Source organism: Lithobates pipiens, unplaced genomic scaffold (assembly GCF_037356315.1).
Source record: "Lithobates pipiens isolate NorthernLeopardFrog02 unplaced genomic scaffold, aLitPip1_a1.2 Scaffold_16, whole genome shotgun sequence".
NCBI classification, from domain to species: domain Eukaryota; kingdom Metazoa; phylum Chordata; class Amphibia; order Anura; family Ranidae; genus Lithobates; species Lithobates pipiens.
In genome coordinates, this window is record NW_027507748.1 from 363,723,362 (window position 1) to 363,745,676 (window position 22,315).

Below are 22,315 nucleotides of genomic sequence, written 5' to 3' on the forward strand. Positions count from 1 at the left end.
CTAACACCTGGATACGTTTATTTGTGAACCATTCCTTTGTAGATTTTGCTGTATGTTTGGGATCATTGTCTTGTTGGAAGATAAATTTCTGTCCCAGTTTCAGGTCTTTTGCAGACTCCAACAGGTTTTCATCCAGAATGGTCCTGTATTTGGCTGCATCCATCTTCCCCTCAATTTTAACCATCTTCCCTGTCCCTGCTGAAGAAAAGCAGGCCCAAACCATGATGCTGCCACCACCATGTTTGACAGTGGGGATGGTGTGTTGAGGGTGATGGGCTGTGTTGCTTTTACACCAAAGTAATCGTTTTGCATTGTGGGCAAAAAGTTGGATTTTGGTTTCATCTGACCAGAGCACCTTCTTCCACATGTTTGGTGTGTCTCCCAGGTGGCTTGTGGCAAACTTTAGACAAGACTTTTTATGGATATCTTTGAGAAATGGCTTTCTTCTTGCCACTCTTCCATAAAGGCCAGATTTGTGCAGTGTACGACTGATTGTTGTCCTATAGACAGACTCTCCCACCTCAGCTGTAGTTCTCTGCAGTTCATCCAGAGTGATCATGGGCCTCTTGGCTGCATCTCTGATCAGTCTTCTCCTTGTCTGAGCTGAAAGTTTACAGGGACGGCCAGGTCTTGGTAGATTTGCAGTGGTCTAATACTCCTTCCATTTCAAAATGATCGCTTGCACAGTGCTCCTTGGGATGTTTAAAGCTTGGGAAATCTTTTTGTATCCAAATCCGGCTTTAAACTTCTCCACAACAGTATTACGGACCTGCCTGATGTGTTCCTTGGTCTTCATGATGCTCTCTGCGCTTTCAACAGAACCCTGAGACTATCCCAGAGCAGGTGCATTTATACAGAGACTTGATTACACACAGGTGGATTCTATTTATCACCATCAGTCATTTAGGACAACATTGGATCATTCAGAGATCCTCGCTGAACTTCTGGAGTGAGTTTGCTGCACTGAAAGTAAAGGGGCCGAATAATTTTGCATGCACCACTTTTCAGTTTTTTTATTTGCTAAAAAAGTTTAAATTATCCAATAGATTTCGTTCCACTTCACAATTGTGTCCCACTTGTTGGTGATTCTTCAGAAAAAATTTAAATTTTATATCTTTATGTTTGAAGCCTGAAATGTGGCAAAAGGTTGAAAAGTTCAAGGGGGCCGAATACTTTCGCAAGGCACTGTAGGTAGCCTCTTCTAGGTCTTTGCTAATCTAGATGTGTCTTTATGTTTTTATTGTATTAATAATTTGAAGCTGTAAAATCTTGTTCAGATATACATTTATTATACTCTCTCATCTATTGGCATACCATTTTGAATGAGTTATCTGGTTGCATCGGTAACCATTCTTTAACCAGTTGCCGACCGGCGCACGCCGATGTACGTCGGTAGAATGGCACGGGCAGGCATAAGGACATACATGTACGTCCCTTGCCTCCCGCGGGTCGGGGGCCCGATCGGGCCCCCGCCCGGTGCCTGCGGCGGTCGGTTTTCGTCCGGGAGTGATCCGGGACGAGGGGGCGGCCATTCATTCATGGCCACCCCCTCGCGATCGCTCCCGACGAATAGAAATCCCCGGTGACATCACTTCCTCTCCTGTAATGTAAACACAGGAGAGGAAGTGATGTATTCTCTCCTCCGTGTCGGTATTTTTCGTTCCGACACGGAGGAGAGCGGTTTGGTGAGTTGCACCAACACTCTACACACAATGTAGAACATGCCAGGCACACTCACACCCCCCCTTTACCCCCCGATCACCCCCCCAATTACCCCTGCCCCCCAGTCACAGTGACACCAATGTCATTTTTTTTTTTTTTTTGCATTGGTGTCATTTGTGACTGTAATAACTGTTAGGGCAGTTAGGGTTAGCCCCCTTTAGTTCTAATGTACCCCCCTAACCCCCCCAATAAAGGTTTAACCCCGTGATCACCCCCCGTCGCCAGTGTCACTAAGGCTGGGTTCACATTGCAGCGGTTTATGAGAACGAATGTGATTCGCACCGCACTGCAGTGCAAATCACATCCGATCTCTGTGCGATTCGAGTTCAGCCATTCGCCGCACCCGCCACACCCGCCGCAAATTCGCACGGGACCCTTTTTTTGGCCCGCAGCAGAATCGGATCGCATGGGTGTTCACACCATGCGATCCGAGTTTGCAGATCGCACTGCGATATGCGAACTGATCTGGGGGTGTCAGTAACATTTCACTGACACTCCCAGCAGTTCGCATAGGGCAGTGTGAACTGCCGCCGGGAGGCATGCGATGCGGGAACCCGCCGCGGATTCGCGGCGTTTCCGCATCGCTCCAGTGTGAACCCAGCCTAATAAGCGATCATTTTTCTGATCGCCGTATTAGTGTCACAGGTGACGCTAGTTAGGCAGGTAGGTATTTAGGTTCGCCGCAGCTTTTTATAGCGCCAGGGACCCCCATATACTACCGCATAAAGCCCCCTGATTGCCCCCTAGTTAACCCTTTCACCAGTGATCACCATATAACTGTTACAGGTGACGCTGGTTGGTTAGTTATTTTTTTATAGTTTCAGGGCACCCGCCATTTATTACCTAATAAAGGTTTAACGCCATGATCACCCGGCGGGTGTCATTTGTGACTAATAACTGTTAGGGCAGTTAGGGTTAGCCCCATTTAGTTCTAAGGTACCCCCCTAACCCCCCCAATAAAGGTTTAACCCCGTGATCACCCCCCGTCGCCAGTGTCACTAAGGCTGGGTTCACATTGCAGCGGTTTATGAGAACGGATGTGATTCGCACCGCACTGCAGTGCAAATCACATCCGATCTCTGTGCGATTCGAGTTCAGCCATTCGCCGCACCCGCCGCAAATTCGCACGGGACCCTTTTTTTGGCCCGCAGCAGAATCGGATCGCATGGGTGTTCACACCATGCGATCCGAGTTTGCAGATCGCACTGCGATATGCGAACTGATCTGGGGGTGTCAGTAACATTTCACTGACACTCCCAGCAGTTCGCATAGGGCAGTGTGAACTGCCGCCGGGAGGCATGCGATGCGGGAACCCGCCGCGCATTCGTGGCGTTCCCGCATCGCTCCAGTGTGAACCCAGCCTAATAAGCGATCGTTTTTCTGATCGCTGTATTAGTGTCACAGGTGACGCTAGTTAGGCAGGTAGGTATTTAGGTTCGCTGCAGCTTTTTATAGCGCCAGGGACCCCCATATACTACCGCATAAAGCCCCCTAATTGCCCCCTAGTTAACCCTTTCACCAGTGATCACCATATAACTGTTACAGGTGACGCTGGTTGGTTAGTTATTTTTTTATAGTTTCAGGGCACCCGCCATTTATTACCTAGTCTCACTAGTGTACCCCTAAATTTAGGGGTGTCTACTTTCCAAAATGGGGTCATTTGGGGGGGGGGGTTTGTGCCATCTTGGCATTTTATGGCCTTCAAAACTGTAACGCCCTTAGAAAGCCTGAAGGCGGTGCTTGGTTTTTGGGGCCCCGTACGCGGCTAGGCTCCCAAAAAGTCCCACATATGTGGTATCCCCGTACTCAGGAGAAGCAGCAGAATTTATTTTGGGGTGTCATTTCACATATGCCCATGGCATGCGTGAGCAATATATCATTTAGTGACAACTTTGTGAAAAAAAAAAATAAAATAAAAAAAGTTTGTAATTTTCCCGCAACTTGTGGCAAAATATAAAATATTCCATGGACTCAACATGCCTCTCAGCAAATAGCTTGGGGTGTCTACTTTCTAAAATGGGGTCATTTGTGGGGGTTTTGTGCCATCTTGGCATTTTATGGCCTTCAAAACTGTAATAGGTAGTGAGAAGTGAACTCAAAAATTTACGCCCTTAGAAAGCCTGAAGGCGGTGCTTGGTTTTCGGGGCCCCGTACGCGGCTAGGCTCCCAAAAAGTCCCACATATGTGGTATCCCCGTACTCAGGAGAAGCAGCAGAATTTATTTTGGGGTGTCATTTCACATATGCCCATGGCATGCATGAGCAATATATCATTTAGTGACAACTTTGTTAAAAAAAAAAAAAAAAAAGTTTGTAATTTTCCCGCAACTTGTGGCAAAATATAAAATATTCCATGAACTCAACATGCCTCTCAGCAAATAGCTTGGGGTGTCTACTTTCTAAAATGGGGTCATTTGTGGGGGTTTTGTGCCATCTTGGCATTTTATGGCCTTCAAAACTGTAATAGGTAGTGAGAAGTGAACTCAAAAATTTACGCCCTTAGAAAGCCTGAAGGCGGTGCTTGGTTTTCGGGGCCCCGTACGCGGCTAGGCTCCCAAAAAGTCCCACATATGTGGTATCCCCGTACTCAGGAGAAGCAGCAGAATTTATTTTGGGGTGTCATTTCACATACGCCCATAGCATTTGTGAGCAATATATCATTTAGTGACAACTTTGTGTAAAAAAAAAAAAAAATTTTTTTTTTGTCATTATTCAATCGCTTGAGGCAAAAAAATAAAATATTCAATGGGCTCAACATGCCTCTTATCAATTTCCTTAGGGGGTCTACTTTCCAAAATGGGGTCATTTGGGGGGGTTTTGTACTGCCCTGCCATTTTAGCACCTCAAGAAATGAGATAGGCAGTCGTAAACTAAAAGCTGCGTAAATTCCAGAAAACGTACCTTAGTTTGTAGATGTGACAACTTTTGCGCAAACCAATAAATATACAATTATTGACTTTTTTTTTACCAAAGACATGTGGCTGAATACATTTTGGCCTAAATGTATGACTAAAATTGAGTTTATTGGATTTTTCTAATAACAAAAAGTAGAAAATATCATTTTTTTTCAAAATTTGCGGTCTTTTTACGTTTATATCGCAAAAAATAAAAATCGCAGAGGCAATCAAATACCATCAAAAGAAAGCTCTATTTGTGGGAAGAAAAGGACGCAAATTTTGTTTGGGTACAACATTGCATGACCGCGCAATTACCAGTTAAAGCAGCGCAGTGCCAAAGTGTAAAAAGACCTCTGGTCATTTACCAGCAAAATGGTCCGGTCTGAAAGTGGTTAAGATTTGTATCTTCAGGGTAACATTTCTACATCTTTCAGTAAGTATCTGTACTTTACTTTAAATTTTGCTAATAAAAATAATGAACGAAAATAAAGTGAAAAGAAAAACTAATGAAGCCACCACATCTAAAGACTAAAAAGCTGTAATATATTACGTTTTTGTATTTGGATTTAGAAACAATTTAAAGGAAGGTCTGAAGGTTTGTCACGTGAACATTACCTGACTATAGCAATCATGTAACAGACCAATTGACCTGTCCTTGTGGAATTGCTCAAAAATGTGTTTACAAAAAAATAGGGCCATAGCATAAAACAGGCAGCCTGGTCAGAGCTAGAGGGGTGCTGGGATGGGCTGCACCCCCTCTCTCTCCCAGTTGCTTCCCCCAAAGCCCACCACTCTCTTCTCCACCCTGGACTTTATCACTACAGGGAGGATGATCAGGTTGGCGGGGGCAATTATAGAGCCAATCCCCTGTATGGCTCTCCCTCTGCAGCAGCTGAAAGTTGGCAGGAGGGAGTGGAAAAGCCCACTTTCAGCTATTGCAGACAGAGAGACATACAAGGGATCGGTTCTGCAATTGCTCCTCATCACCCCGATCATTCTCCCTATCCACTATCCTCTTCTACCTGCCTCCTCCCCCCCCCCCCCCCCACAACACTGCCAGCTTTCCTCCTCTCTTCTCCCACCAGCTATAGCAGGGGATGTTTCAGGCGGGAGTGGGGGAAGGGGCTGGTAAATATGTAATTTACTGGCCCCTTCCTTTTCTGAATGAACACAGTGAGTGATCAGTACTATCACTGTTCCAAGGGACTGTCCCTCATTTGGAACAAAATCTTTTTTTTCAGTAGAATTGTGCTTTAAGGGGGTGTGACGGGATGTGTCCTATGCCTACATACTTTTGCTAATAGGTGTCCCTCATTCTTATCGCAAAAGGTTGGGAGGTATGGTAAACAGTGTTTACTATACTTCAGTTGGTGACTGAACAGGAAGCTTATCAGCACAGAGCACTTCCCATTCATTCACTGTACAGTGCAGCCGAGCCTGCAGAGAGGGAGACTGGGGAAAATAAGAAAAAAATGTAAAGAATAAGAAAAAAATGAAGGGCTCATTCACACGGGTTCCCTGGCCCTTACATTGTGAATGAGCCGTTTCTTTGCGCAGCTGCAGCCATCTGCTACTCTATGAGGACACAGCAGCTATACAAACACAGCCGCAGGTTCTAATTTGGCAAGTGTACAGGTATGGGTGAGTGGCCCTGAATGCACACTCTGTATGTTTGGGGCCATGCACCTGCTGCTGTGTTTATACAGCTACTGCATCTCCATATCGTAACACAGCTCCAGCCACACAAAATAAAAAAAATAAAAAAATCACACTGTACAGACCACAGAACCATGTGAATGAGCCCAAATACCCCAGTCACACACAAAGCTTTAGTTATTAACTCAGTAGTGTTATCTTTTAGATTTAGCAGGACTTTTGTAAGTTGTGTTGTATTTGTGTCCTGTAATAATGATTTTAGTGTATTTTTGAGCAAAGACAACTTTTTATTTTTATTTTGGGGGGCCCATGTCCCTTGCACTACTGACCCCTATTATCTCTGCTGACTGCTTGTACATTGCCCTGCTGACCTTCCATTTTTTACTGCACCCCCACATCAGACAGGAAGTAACATTTTCAGACAGATTGTGTGAAAAGGGCCTAAGGCTGCTTTCACACTGATGTGCTGTGGTTTACCCAGAGCAGTGCACCGCACCTCTGGCTTTCCTGTGGGTTAGCTGCACTTTGCCATAGAATTCTATTATATCCTGCAGGTGTGGTGCACCAAACCCGTAGGTAATAACAGAGGTCTATGGCTCAGTGCAGGTAACTTGCGGATCAGTTTGAAAGCAGCCCGATAGCCACTGCAGAACAGATATGCCCATATATACACTGTGATTATAGTATTAAACATACCTTTAATAAACAGTCTTCAGTTCGGGTATAGCCAGCTGTTGCTTTTGCAGGCAGAGTGCATTTGGTATCACTACACCTGTGACAGGATGGGACGCTATGCAGGACGCATCTTATATGGCTCTGCAACACAGCTACTTACTTCTTCTACTGCCAACTTCATTCACAACACTGATGCTCTGGGATGCCCGGTCGGGAACCCGAGATCTGGGCTTGCAAACCCACCATTCCAGAGCAGGAGGTCGCGGGCCACATGTGGCCCCCAGGCCACTGGTTGGGCACCCCTGATATATATACGATCAGAAAAATACCACTTTAAAAAAAAATAAAAAGACGATCATTTGCCCGATATTCTGATCGTGTGTACAAGGCTTATAGAACATTTCCTGAGATCACGCCTAAACACTCTTCTGTTAGCTGGAAGAAGCTCTGTCTTGTCTAAGGCATGGCACACAAAAACCTCAAAATGTGAAAATGTATTGTTGTATCATGACGCCATAAAGCTGACCAACCTTGGTTTTGTCAAGATGTTATCTTCATTCAAAAATGAGCTAAACTATACCTTATGTGGAAGTGTACCATTTACAGAGTTGCTCTATGGAATACCCTATGATTGTTGGAGTGACATCTAGAGCATGGGTGTGGTGCTCTATGTAATGCTGCGTGTACAACTCCCTTTCAATGACTATAACATCTGCAAAACGTACATGTAGAGAGGTATTATACTACCTTCACATATCCATGTATCTGAAGATTGCAAATACCTGAGTAATGTGCTTTTGGAGCCCGACACAGCCTTACAACCAAAAAACAAACTTTCCTGCGCTCAGGTGTTATGTTCAAGGGAAGAAAGTATATCTTAATCTTTATGTTCCACACCTAGTCTTGCTGCCCTCTCGGGATCATGGATAGCCAAAAGTACTAGTACTCTTGTTTTAATTGTTTACAGCCTTACAACCATCTATTATAGAAGTAATTGTTTACCCATGGCTTAACATCCAGTGAATTACATTAAACATTCTAATGCTCATTTGGGTTCTTGTCATTTATATCTTTATTATGGTGTATAGAAAGAATCAGTTAGAACAAGTGAAACCTATTGCCCTATCAATATGATCATTAGTAACCAAGCAGCAGCTGTGGATTAGTGGATCTCCTAAACCAGACATTCAGTATGACTAGTTGGATGTACCCACACTGGTAATGTTAAATTTATAACATAAAGTTGCTTGGTAAAGTAAACCTTTAGTGTGATATTATGGGGTTCGTTTTTTTTTTTTTTTTAAAACGTACCTAGGTGGATGCAGCATCTGTCCCCCACCGGCTCTAACAATGAGGGCCGAGGGTTTAAACACCATGATCGCTCGGTTCTCAGAGCTCCCTGAGGAGAGAGCTCTGAGAACCGATACTTGTTTAATACGTTTTACATTAAAAGAACCCTTGCCTTTCTAGGAAACACAAAATGGATGTCACATGTGCTGGGACTGTGACATCATAATGAGTGGGGACATCACCCAGTGACCCCGCCCATTGTCCCTATATAAGTCGCCGTGCAACACGTCCCTGTCATTGCGGCCAGAGAGAGCATCGAGTCAACATCTCAAGGAAGAAGAGAAGGCAGCGACGACAGAAGACTGGGCCACCGCTAGTAAAAGAGCTGGAAGAAGGAGCAGAGGCCCAGCAAGAAGAACCGAAGTTGGAAGAAGAGGCGGCGGCGGCGACAGAAGACAGGGCCACAGCTAGTAAAAGACCTAAAGGAAGAAAGCGGAGGCCCGGCAAGAAGAACGGAAGAGGGGGACAAGACCCCCAAAGTCAGAAGAAGACCCCCGGGTGGCGAAGAAGAAGAAAGCCGGGCTCCTCCGCTAGTAAAAGAGCTATCAGAAGATAGCGGAGGAGTGCGGCGGGAAGACCGCCAAGACGAAAGAAGACCCCCGGAGCTGTGCAATAAATGATTTTGAAACCTTGTGTTGCGTTTTATTTACATCTTTTTTCACCAGGTGAATGGGTAGGGGTACATTGTACCCCAATACTCATTCACATAGGGTGGGGGGGCAGTATCTGGGGGCCCCCTTATTAAAGGGGGCTCCCGGATTCCGATGAGCCCCCCGCTCGCAGACCCCGACAACCAACGGCCAGGGTTGTCGGGAAGAGGCCCTTGTCCTCATCAACATGGAGACAAGGTGCTTTGGGGTGGGGGGGCGCACAGCCCCCCATCCCCAAAACACCCCCCATGTTGAGGGCACGCAGCCTGGTACGGCTCAGGGGGGAGGGGGCGCTCGCTCGTCCCCACCCCTTTCCTGACCGGCCTGCATGCTCGGATAAGGGTCTGATATGGACTTTGGGGGGGACCCCCACGCAGTTTTTTCAGTGTAGGGCTTCTCCTTTAAGTCCATACCAGGTGACGGGGCCAGTGACGAGTCAATCAGTCAACATTGACTTCCTTCGCTAGTCCCGTCTACCTGGAGCCGTGTTCAAAATGAATGGACTTGCCTCTGTGTGTGGGAAAGTCCGTTCATTTCAAAAGTCCGGCGGACTCCTGCCATAGTCCGGCGGTTTGTCCGCCGCACCTAGGCCGGAAAAGCCCGGTCGCGTGTGGGCAGGTCCGCTCGTTCGGCAGGTCTGCTCGAAAGTCCGGCGGACCTCCGCTTCAAAGTCCAGAGGTTTGTCCACCGGACTAAGTGCACCAGATAGTCCGATCGTGTGTACACGGCATTAGGGGTGTACTTTGGTTGCCAATGGTTTAGGCATTAATGGCTGTGTGTTGAGTTATTTTGAGGGGACAGCAAATTTACACTGTTATACAAGCTGTACACTCACTACTTAACACTAGGGGTGCTGAAATTAATCGTTGCATCGGGATTCGGGTATCCCCGATTCGGCATCAATGCCTACGGACCGGAAAATCGATTGCGGGTGACGTCATAAAAACTTGCCCCGCCCCTCCCAGGAAAGCACTCCAAGCATAGTTTTAAAATGACTTTTTTAATAAATGGTGACTTACAGTAAATGATGTGCCCCGCTGTATATGCTTTTAAAAAAAATGTGTCACTTGATTCCCGAAATTCACAGTAAATACATCCCGATCATGTGCCGTGCCGAGCCCGGGGGAACATATTTCAATGTGGAAACCATTTTTCGGCACAACACCGGCCCGCCTCTCGCCTCCCTCTTTCCTCTCACGTCTCTCGAGTCCTGACGTCAGCGGGGAATTCTTAGCCCCGCCCGCCTCTCTTCTGATATGATAACTATAGTCAGCGGGCAGGGCTGAGAATTCCCTGCTGACGTCAGGACTCGAGAGACGAGAGAGGAGAGGCGGGAGGCGAGAGGCGGGCCGGTGTTGTGCCGAGAATGGTTTCCACGTCGAAAAATATGTTCCCCCTGGCTCTCGGCTAAGACCGGAACTCCGCCTGTCCAGCCCTCTGCACTGCAGCTCCACCTCTACCCCGAATGCAAATCACATTTCCACCATCCCCTGTACAATATTATTAGTCTATTCTATACACACACATATGTGTATTACTCCATCCACACATAATATAATACATACTATATATATATATATATATATATAGTATGTATTAGTCCATTCACACATATACATGGTACAATATTATTACTCCTTCCATATAGTTCCGATTTGAGCCGAGAGCCAGGGGCAACAGATTTCGAAGGGGAAACCATTCTCGGCACAACACCGGGCACGGCCTATGATCGGGATGTATTTACTGTAAAATGCGGTATAGTGACACATTTTAAAAAAAGTACATACTTTTTTTAATAAATACAGCGGGGCACATCATGTAATGTAACAGTAAGTAGAGTACAAATGGGTTTGTACTCTACTTACACCTCACGCTGGCTGCATTTGATGGGCACAGGTGGCTGCGTTTGACAGAGGAGGTTCAGTATTTTTCTGTTTGTTTAAAAAGACACTAGGCGGCCCAAGCGGAAGTGGGAGCTCATCGGTAATCGTGATATATCGCGTAATCGAATCGAATCGTGAGCCCAGTGAAGATGCGCACCCCTACTTAACACTGAAGAAATTACTTTGCTACAATGTGGTCACATGAAAATATATAATAAAATATTTACAAAAATGGGAGGTGTGTACTTACATTTGTGAGATACTGTGTGTAATATATATATATATATTAGAGTTTCACTTTTTGAATTGAATTACTGAAATAAGTGAACTTTTTGATGATCCAATTTTTTCGAGATGCGCCTGTATAAACAAACATCACAAGTACATGGGTATAAATTCATAGGAAACAATACATAATACTACATTAAAGTGCAAGTGCCTTGTGCTGAAAAAAGAAACAAATTACAGAAAAAAAGGGTGTCCACTATCAAAGTCCATATATTTCATGCAACAATAATAAATATCGGGTCCCACAAAGGACTGTAAAGATCAGCCTCGTGGCTTGGTTCACGCCCAGATCTACACATTAAGCTTTACAATCTCGTATCAGTGGAGACACTGTGGCATGTGAGTGGTTCTAACTTGTGATTTTAATAAATTGGTTTTAAAAGATTTTACGCAATGACGATTTCTTCTTTCTTGCTCCTGCATATCATTATGGTCATAGGGACACCGATAGCCTAAGTACCTGTAGGAACGTTAAAACAGCAGATGGGGAGTGTGTATTGGTTTTGAGGCAAAAAACGCTTTAGCTGGTTTTCAACCTGACCAGCAACTAGTTCTGGCGAGTTCATCTAGTGAGGCTGGTGGTAGAGCACACAGGGTGTTATGGCAGAACTGTATTGAAGTGTAATAAGTTTAATCACGATTGACGAGCACATCTATCAGTGGCTATGTCAGACTCGATATTTTAATTTTGTGGCATGAAATATATGGTCTTTGATACTGGACACCCTTTTTTATGCATTTTTTGTTTCTTTTATCAGCACAAGGCACTTGCACTTTAATGTAGTGTTATGAATGGTTTTCTTTGAATTTATACGCATGTACTAGTGATATTGTATTTTGATATATTGCATATTGTTTTCTGGTGAGATTATATATATATATATATATATATATATATATATATATATATATATATATATATATATATATATATATAGCAGAATTTACATTGTGAGGGTATAGCACTGTTCCATTTTTAACACAAAGTTTATTTTTTGCTTGCACCTTAACGCACAGATGAGAATGTGTGCTGTGTTTAGAGCGCATTGTGGGCTCACTCAAAATGAACAGGCTGGCAAATTCAATGCTCCCCTCAACACAACACACTATCTTCCAGAAGACATGCTTTTCCCTTCATGATGTCCAGTTTTATTCAACCCACCCTTCGCCTATGTAGCAGAGGACTGTCAATGCTGCGGAGAACAAACAGGGACCCAGGCTTGACAAGTGACTGCTTTGAAGACTTTTTAAGGTATGTATCCTGGGAATGTTTAAAATCTGGTGCAGAGGAGGTGCATAGAAAAAGAAGGATGCGTTGAAAAAAGAAACCCTAAAAAGGTGCAGATAGGCATGGCAAAGCTCCTAATCTGCATATTTTCCTGGGTTAGCGAGTATAAAAGCATTTAAGCTACAGGATAAGTATAGTAGCCCAAGTAGTATCTTCAGGTCGAAAGGGCAGCAATAAAAGCCTCCATGCTTCCTTAAATGAACTTTTTTTTTTTAAATATTTTTAGTTTTTTTTTTTATGGAAACTCCAATTACCCCATATCACTCACTTTTATCTGCTGTCAGAATCCACCCAAAGACCAATACAAATGGTGGTGTTTACATTAAAATGTGCCCCATTCTACAATTTATATTCATAGATATGTAAGTCAACTAGATTAGAATCAATAAAAGCATCAAATACAGATAATAGGGTTGCAGAACGTAATTTATTCACTATAAAATAAAGAGCATTTTTGTTGGATGTCTATGCATTATACACAAGGAGAATTAAGAGATCATGCCACCATTTCTTTCATAGCAGCAAAGTGCAAAATTTGTAAGGTCCAGGAGAATATCATAGTTAAAAAAAAAAGAGAAAAGAAAGCATTTATGATTTAATGTAGATTCTCTTTCCCTCAAACTGCTGCCTCTCTCATCCTCCTTGCTGCCACACAACTTAAATAGATAATATATATTGCACACACAACTGACAGGAATGAAGGATTTGTTAGTAAATAAGAGAGGGAGCAGAACCTTATAAGAGCCAGCATACATTACTAGAATTGAGAAAATGGAACTCACAGCATAATGCATCACAGATCTGACCTGCAATAAAAAGAAAGGGGTTTTCCAATTTAAACTAAAATAAAAACTCATACTTCAGACCCTCCTTATAAAGTAACATGAAAGACTTCCAGCCTATGGCAACCCTAACAAGCAGCAGCAGAATATAAGTCTCCTTGTGTTTATATTTCTTTTGAGAAATTTGTTTGTCCTTGCAAATGAAATCCCCACTGATCTTACCCCAGAACAGTAAGGTGTAAGGAAGAACTCCTCCCTGATGATTTACCGAAGGGTGCTTTAAGTGGAACTCCAGCCCTCCACCAAAAATTTAAGTAAAAAAAATAAAAGTAAAAAATTAAAAGTCAGCAGCTACAAACTTTCAATATTAGTACACTTACCTGTCCTGGTATCCAGCGATGCCGGCACCCCAGCCCATTTTCCAATCAGCTCTTGGGTGCTGCCGCCGCCATTCCTCTTAAAGGAAACTGGCAGAGAAGCCTTGTTCCCTGAAGCATGCTGCACTTTGAAAATGGTGGGGGGGCCGGAGTGGGGACAGGTACCTGTCGCCCCCCCCCCCCTGAAAGGTGCCAAATGTGGCAGCGGGGGGGGGGGGGGGGGGGAGCAAAAAAGCGGATCTATCCCTTTTGGGTGGAGCTACACTTTAAACAAAAGTTGTCATCACATAGCTCCAAGGGCCGTCATTTCTCAGTCTGAAAATGCTAGTTGAATGGCTGTCATACTGACCCTCTAGCTTCAAAGCTGACTGAAATATATATGCAATTTTGGGTCAGTGGCAAACTTACTAAAGTCAGAGCTTGCTCGACAACTAGTATTTTCAGGAGATCTGCAATCACAGTGCATGTGTTTCTCTGATGAGAGGTGTCCTTTGCCGGGGGTCCACGTAAAATGTAAAGGAAAAGTGCACATTTCCTACACTTCAAATCTCTATCTCTCTGAGGTGACATTTGTTAAACAGGATATACTTAACCTAAATCCCAGTCTCATGTAATCTTCATTGTGCAACTTCCTGGGAACGGTCTGTCTCCAAACACTGACAGACTTCCACCTAAATTAATGAATAAATGCACCTCAACAATCACCCAAGGTTTAGGTAAATATATATTATAACAAATGGACACCCTTGGGGAGATGGGTCTCTAAAGCAGCACTTATACTAAAGGCCTCTTGCACACAATACTCCTGTTTGATCATGTATTTGCGCATATTTTTGCACATATGCGTCAAACTTATTCTCATCTTCACAATCTGTTAATGGACATTTGCGCACAAATGTGCATGATTGTGTGCAGGGGGTGTAAATTACTGACCAAAAAATGCTGAAGAATACATGGCGCTTATTTACACACCTGTGTGCATTACAATTAATGAGCTGTATTTTAGCTCAGTAAAAAAATAAGCAGTACTGAGTTTTTTCAAGCTGCAGTGTGCAAGAGGCCTTAAAGTGGAAACATCCTTTGAGAAATGAATCCATCCAGCTACCATCCAAGAACTATTCATAGCTGGTTCATATGGACTCCCAACAGGTCACACAGTTTGAGGACACCGACTGGTATATTCATATACTTGACAGAGTTAACGGTTACCTCTGACCAGACAATCCTCATAATAAAACATGGTGAAAGCAGAGGGCCAATAAGAAAAGCTATGTGTTCTGCTCTACATTGGGGTATGTATACATATGAACCTTCTGAATGACTGCTGTTTATGTTCAGCTCTCTTTGCACCACAATGGACACTACTACAGGGTTCACAGATTTCCTTATGAAGACTACGACAGATTGGGGTTGATTTACTTCAATTAGAGAGTGCAAAATCTGTTGCAGCTCTTCATAGAAACCAATCAGCTTTCAGGTTTTTTTTTTTCAAAGCTTAATGGAATAAGCTGAAGTTAGAAGCTGATTGGCTACCATGCACAGCTCAGCTGCACCAGATTTTGCACTCTTCAGTTTTAGTAAATCAACCCCATTGTGTAATTTAGCATTTGGAATCAGCATCAAACTGAAGGCATGATACTACTGCTTTGGACTTGGTGCTGATTCTGAGCTGCCCAATATGTTCCCTATAGAGTTCAGCACACATTAGAAAACGGCTGAACAGCTTCCACTTACACTGCTATGGGAGAACACATGCACTGACACTTGTTCTGCCTACTGTTGCATAAGTTGCCTTAAGCTAACCCAGCACTGTGACAAAAGTCTTAATGCAAATTGCTCCTGCACCAGAATCAGCCATTTAGGGCAGCAGGACAGACTATATATATATATATATATATATAGCCACATTAGCGACTAGAACTTTGCCTAGTTCTTGAATTAACGTGTGCAAGATGCATCTAAATGTGTACAAAAAAAAAAAAGCATTTACAATGCAGCCCTGTCAAAAGACACAGTGACTGCAAGCAATCACACCCAGACAGCAAGGAACAGGTCATACACAAATTTGTTTCCTTAAATTAAATGGAACTGCAGGTCTCTGGCAGCAAAAAGATAAGGAGAACAGAAAAAAGAAATCAGCCACGTCCTAGAAAACCCCTGCCATGCCAGTGCAATCCAGATGATACATTTGGTCTTTCCTGTTCATGAGCTGAATGTGGATCAAAAGGAACATGTTACATCTGGGAGACTGACAGGTAGATGAGGGTCAGAGGTGAAAGGTTTAGACTCATCCCTTGTAATCATGATGAATTAGCAGTGATCTCTCTACACTAGTTATTCCCAGTTTTCCCAATCTTCATCTTCCAACTGAAAAAAAAAAAAAAAAAAATTAAAGTAAAATGATAGTCATTTAGAAAACACAAACAGCCATATATACACACAAGCAGATGGTCAGAAAGTGTGTGTGTTTTGCACACAAAAAAGCCCGTATACGCTTTTTACAGGGAGTTATTTTTCCTTTTTGGTTAACCTAGTTGGATTAAACTTTTCTGTTTTAGGAAAGGGTTTAGGACCAATATATTTGAAACCCGTTTCTTAATAAGAAATTGGATCCATCACTATTAATGGCATTCTTTTTTTTAAGGGTAAATTTATTGATTTTTCACAAACAGCGTTAACTATTCAACAGAAAGTATATGGTCACATATTCAAACATAAGCATTTGTGCAGTCACATGCCCTCATTATATTTCAACATACAGCAATTCAAATATTTCTACTGCTACAAAAAAATAAAAAGTAAAACCCTAATACAGGTACATTAGTTATAGAGGTGCAATTATCCCAATGTCAGTACTGTGGTACTGAGTATATACTGTTCCCATTTTCATATCAAAGTTCTCCATGCTTACACAAAAATGCTTCCTAAAAACTTTCAATACCAGCAGATTTATGCTCCACGAAACATGGCCTCCATGGTTATTTACGTCTCAATGTCACCAGAAACTGAGGTGATCCAGCCAGACCACAGTGTCTCCTTTTTTTGGGGGAATCCTCTGGAAGTATATGTGAGCTTGAACAGTGGTAATGCTCTATTAATTAAATCGACCCAGAATTGTACGAAGTGACAACAGGATTTTTCCATTTGAGCACTAGAGCCTTCTTGGCATTAAAAAGTCTCTGAGGAGGCACCTCGCTGGGGAGTGCTACACGTGGGCACCTCTATATCATGTGAAAGTAGTTCCCCTCTACAGCGATGGCATTCAGGGGAGTCTGCTATAACCATCTGATACAGACAAGCTGGGGTATAATATATTCTATGTAGGAAGTTAAATTGTATTACCTTGTCCCTAGCAGATATAACTGAGGACAAAAGATCCCCCGCCACCTCTGTCCATGTTTCCTCAGTCAGTGTTGGGATGTCGGAGGTCCACTGCCTCTTGGAGGCGGAGGGCAGGAGAAGGGAGTAGTATCTAGATATCAATTTAGTATGATCATCCTCAAGCATAAATTTCTCCAATTTGGCAGGGAGAAGCGATACCTCCATCAACCCGAACTGCACTGTGATTGCATGCCTCAATTGCCATAAAAATATTTGTTGTGGACCTTGTATTCTAACTGAAGGTCCTGCAATGTTTTAAAGACCCCTGCAGAGAACAATTGGTGTACATATTTAAAGCCGTAATTAACCCATCGCATTCCATCAGGTATTTTGTATACTTCGGGTAATAAGACAGAGAGGGGCGTTGGGCGATTTATTCAAAGAGGAGTCCGCCATCTTTTTGTTGCATAGGTGAATGATTTTGTATGAGAGTTTAAGGATGCTGGCTCCAGCAATGGGGTATGGGCCATTTCTATATATTACCTTTCTCAACGCTTCATAGGAGTTAACTTCATAGCAGCTTGGGTGTCTACCGATGCAATGTCAAGGTCCGGAAAGAACCACCAGTGGATATGTGTCAGTTGGGCCACTAAGTAGTAACATTGGAGGTTCCGCAAAGCTAGTCCCCCCTTCCCCAATAGGTAGATGCAAATTTTCTAGAGACACTCAGGGTGGTCTCGAGCCCCACAAGGACGAGGCACTTGTCCCATGGATTTTGGTAAACCATTGTTTGGGAATATAGATCGGGGCATACCAGAAGATATAAAGAAATCTAGGGAGATAGATCATTTTAACAATGTTGATTCTGCCTAATAAATTGAGAGGCAGTTTGGATCAGGTCTGCAGATTTGTTTTCAGGCACTGTATAAGGGGTGTGAGATTATTAGGGATATACGTTTTAAGGGGTAATTGGATCTCTACTCCCAAGTAACGAAACTTATTCACTACCTGCAAAGGAGCATCTGGGGGTATCGTGGGGGGAAAGAGGTGGTCCACAAAACAAAAACTAGATATTATGTGTGCTTAAGAGAGCCTTGAGCATCTGCCAGGTACGGCAGCATATCACCTGCGTACAAGGATGTTTTTTTTTTCCCCAAGTCATTCAGTCTGTAACCCTTAACTGTGCTATCTGCCCTAATCATGGTCAATGGCTCTATCGCAATGGCAAACAACAGGGGCGATAAAGGGTGCCACTGTTGTGTGCCCCTGCATATTTCAAAAGTGTCAGTTATGATATTGTTCACTCGTAGGCAGGCCAGAAGACTGGCATACAGCAATCTCACCCAAGCATAAATTTAGGTCCAAAACCCATTCACTCGAGGGCTGCCATTAAGTAGGGCCTTTTCGATAGAATCAAATGCCTTGTGGGTATCTAAAGACACCACAATGCGAGTGTCAGGGTCAGGTCCCGTAGACTGCAGGACCGTGAACAGTCTGTGTAGATTAATAGCCGTTGAGCGCATTGGTATGAAGCCAGTCTGGTCAGAGTTAATAATGGAAGCAATCACCTTATTGAGTTGCCTGGCAAGGAGTTTAGCTAGGATTTTAGCATCAACATTGATTAATGATATAGGGCGATATGACTCACAGAAATTGTGATCTTTGTGTGGCTTGGGAATTAGGACTATTAAAGCCTCTCTGAGTGAGTCTGGGAGCATACCTTTCTCAAAAGGCATCATTGTACACTTCCAGTAATTTTTGTGCTAAGAATTCCTGGTATGTACAGTACCACTTCACTGGATATCCGTCCAACCCCAGTGTTTTGGTTTTAGAGAGAGTGGGCATCGCCTCCCCTTGGAGGATTGGAAGATCTAGCTCCGCCTCTGCTTCTGGAGACAGAGCGGTAAGCAGAACCTGCTCCAAAAAAACTCTGCACCTCTGCTGTATCATATCTCATGGAGGATAAGCACAGGGTAGAATAAAATTGAAGGAATGCACTTGCTATATCCTCCGGGGAGGTACGTAAAGTTTGGTGTTCATCATAGATTTGGGGACTAGAGACAGGTGCATGCTACAAATGGGCTAAGTAAGCTAGTAATTTACTATTCTTTTCTCCGAATTCGAAAAATTCGTTGAGAATGATAAAGTAATTTTTTCTGAGTTTTTTCCACCAATACCAGCTCTAGTTGTCGAGCAAAATCTCGCCATACCCTAAAGTTAGAGGAGGACGGATTTCTAATATACTCTACCTCAGCATCCGTGGTCATTTGGTTCACATTCCTTACGTTTCCATTCCCTGGCCATTCTAATTTTTTTTAATGACCCCCTGAAGTGGAGCCCCTAAGGGTAGCTTTAAATGCATCCCAGGTGACACCCAGGGTGATGTAATTTCTGTTATCCTTTCAGAACTCACCGATAGCTGTGGCAGAAGATCTTTCAAAATATTCCTCTTTTGCCACAGGGGGCTCAGTCTCCATAAGTGGTACCCTGAGGAATGGCCAACGGTCACCTTAATAAGGGGGAATGATCTGAAATTGCCCACCAAAGGTATTGTACCATCAGCACCATGGGTAAAATATCCTTAGAAAGCACATATCTAGCGTTGAGAGCATATTGTAGGTAGAGGAGTAGCAAGAATAAGCCAGAGTATCTGGGGTTTCCATCTCCAGGCCTCGGCCATGCCATATTGAGACATACAGGCCGCTAGTGGAAAGCTGCATCTGGATTTGGCATTCAGTATGTCTTCCTCAGGTGAGAGCATTGTGTTCAGATCACCGGCCAGAATAATTGGGCCTTCCGCCACCTGCAGTACCACCATCAACACAGCCTCCCACACCGCCAACGTAAACGGCGGAGGAAGGTATAGGGTCACAAAAGTATATGGAGTATCATTAATAAGGAGGACCACCACCACAAACCTCCCGTACGGGTCCGTAACCATGGTCTTAGAAGTACATGTCAAAGATTTGGACACCAGAATGGAAACCCCCCTAGCATAGATTAAAGGGAGTGAAAGGCGTGACCTATAAAAGCTTGTTGGAGAGCAAGAATTTTGGATCCCATCAAGTGGGTTTCTTATAAAAAAAAAATTACATAGGGCTTACGTTTCTGTTTATAATTGAATACCAGTGCTTGTCTAATCTTGGAGTTCAGGCCCCGTACGTTCCATGAGATTAGGTTAAGATTTTGTATGTGACTTGCCATGATAACTATGGAACAATATACACTGTTAGGGTGTGTTGAATAGGGGTCCGCAGAGAGAACACAAATCCGTGTCTCCTTCATACAGTTTGAAAAAGGGTGACTATTATCACATACATGCTGCAATGAATAAAGCACATCATTTTTGCATAATAAACACAAAAGAAAAAATTTGAAAACAGAACCGAACCACAAGATAATCTGATTTCAAAACAGTGAAACTTTCCCCAAACCCCACCCTGCCCATAGTCCTAAACACTATAGGCTTTTCCTCCCAAACATCATGGAAACAATGTCACCCTAGAGGGGGGATTCTTCTTCGTCCGTCCGGAAAAGAAGAAAAGGGAGTTAATACAGTAAGCGGCAAACAGTCAACGGACCGCAGCAATAAAATGTGGACAACAAATTAGCAAAAAAGTGTAGCACAAGCCACCTGCAGACCAGTGTAACTTTTCCTTACCAAATATGTGTTTCAGGCCCCAAGAAGGGCAAGAGAATCAGTGGGCATATGCATTTGAAGAAATAGAGTGATCTGTTAGGCATCAGGTGCTCCCCAGCGATACCAGCCAACGATTGGCCTCCCTGGGTGAGGTAAAGAATTGGGTCTTGGCTTTGTGCACTACTCTGAGCTTCGCAGGGTATAGCATACTGTATGGCAGACTGCGTTCTCGGAGGCGCAATTTCAAACTTTGTAATGCTGCTCGCTGTTTCTGTGTTGCAGCTGAGAAGTCCGAAAAGATGGTGATGTGGTTGTTGTTATAAAGCAAATAAGGCATGTTCCGGGCATGGTGCAGGATAGTTTCTTTATCCCTGAAGAACAAGAACCTTGCTAGTAGGGGTCTAGGAAATCTTCGGTAGAGGTGCCCTGAGCGGGACCCAGTGAGCATGCTCAATGGCAAATAGATGGGAGAAACTTTCCTTTCCAAAGGTTTGTTTTAACTAGGCGAGTAGAAATTCTTCAGGGGGTTTACACTTTGAGCCCTGGGGAAACCCAGGAACTGCAAGTTGTTCCTGCGGAGCCTATCCTCAATATTCCCCAGTTTGGCTTCCTGGGACCTGTGGTCTGCCGTCACCTCTCTCACTGTTATCATAAGGGGGTTGAAGTCATCCTCCACTGTACTAATCCGTTGCTCACAGTTAGATATTCTATGCTTGACTTTGTGCACATCATCTTTAAGGAATGTAAAAAATACTCTGAGGGTCTCCATTTGTGTGGATAGAGATGCACGGCAGGATTTTACGGTGTCCAAGATCTGTGACAGGGACGGCTCTCCTACCTTATCTCCTGCTTTTCCTGGAGTGGAATCTGCAGATGGAGAGGCTATTGGAATAGCCAGAGGATCCGTGGAGTCCATCCACTCCGTCTCCCCTTCAGCCCAGGGCTGTCCATCCACGACAGGAGACCGCGGTGGGTCCCGAGTGTCCTGGGCGCCATTTTGGCCCTCCTTGTGTGCCAAGCAGGAGAGGCGTTCAGCGGGTGTCTGCTGCGGGTTCGGTCCATATTTAACTATGGTCTGGTGCCTGGGATGTTTTGGACAGTAATTCGGCCAGTGTGGAGCTGAAAATCAGGGTTTTTTTGGCTGCAAAGGGTGATGTAGGATCTCAGCGCGGAGCTCCAGAAAAAAGCTGCTTACATACCGGAAGTCAGGCACGCCCCCCAATTGCATCTCTTTAGTATGAATTTCATATCCTGAACTTGAGAGTCTGTAATAGTTATTTGATCAATGGACATTTGTAATCTATGTGGAATTTTTTAACACAATATATAGAAAAGAAATATTATAGCACCTAACACAAAACAAATTATAGCCCATATCAGTATAGCTTTTAAACGGAAAATCCAAGCTTAATTATATTATCTAATCCTGAATCTATTAAATGTCAAAATACCACTTGAATTTTTTTTTTTTTTTTTTTTTTTACAGAATCAGTATGATATACAGCATAAATAATCTGTAGTAACTTCTCTCATGTCAAACTACATTCTATATATAAAAGCACTGTCATACACCAATGTCCTAACAATATCTGTAAGTATACACCCACCTCTCCAGACACCTCTACACGAGACAAGGCCATCTGTACTTCCTCCTCTGTCATATCAAAGTCCTTCTCCCAGTCCTCACTGACGTCTGTACTGGACCCTGAGAGTAGAGATGAAAACTATTTAACTGGAACCCACAAGTGCATAACACCAAAAAAGTGAATAGGGAACTGATGGATGAT

The 22,315-nt window shown here is 43.6% G+C and overlaps 1 protein-coding gene across 1 annotated transcript in view; it reads right to left on the reverse strand.

The window, feature by feature from the left end:
- Positions 1-12,816: 12,816 nt before the first annotated feature.
- Positions 12,817-22,315, reverse strand: part of BSDC1 (BSD domain containing 1) — a 39,849-nt gene continuing 30,350 nt past the window's right edge. The window contains exons 10-11 of the mRNA XM_077482007.1: positions 22,136-22,233; positions 12,817-15,934 (exon numbers count right to left, since the gene is read on the reverse strand). Coding sequence (XP_077338133.1) covers positions 15,902-15,934; positions 22,136-22,233 — 131 coding nt within the window. The 3' untranslated portion in view covers positions 12,817-15,901. The remainder of the gene's footprint in view (positions 15,935-22,135; positions 22,234-22,315) is intronic.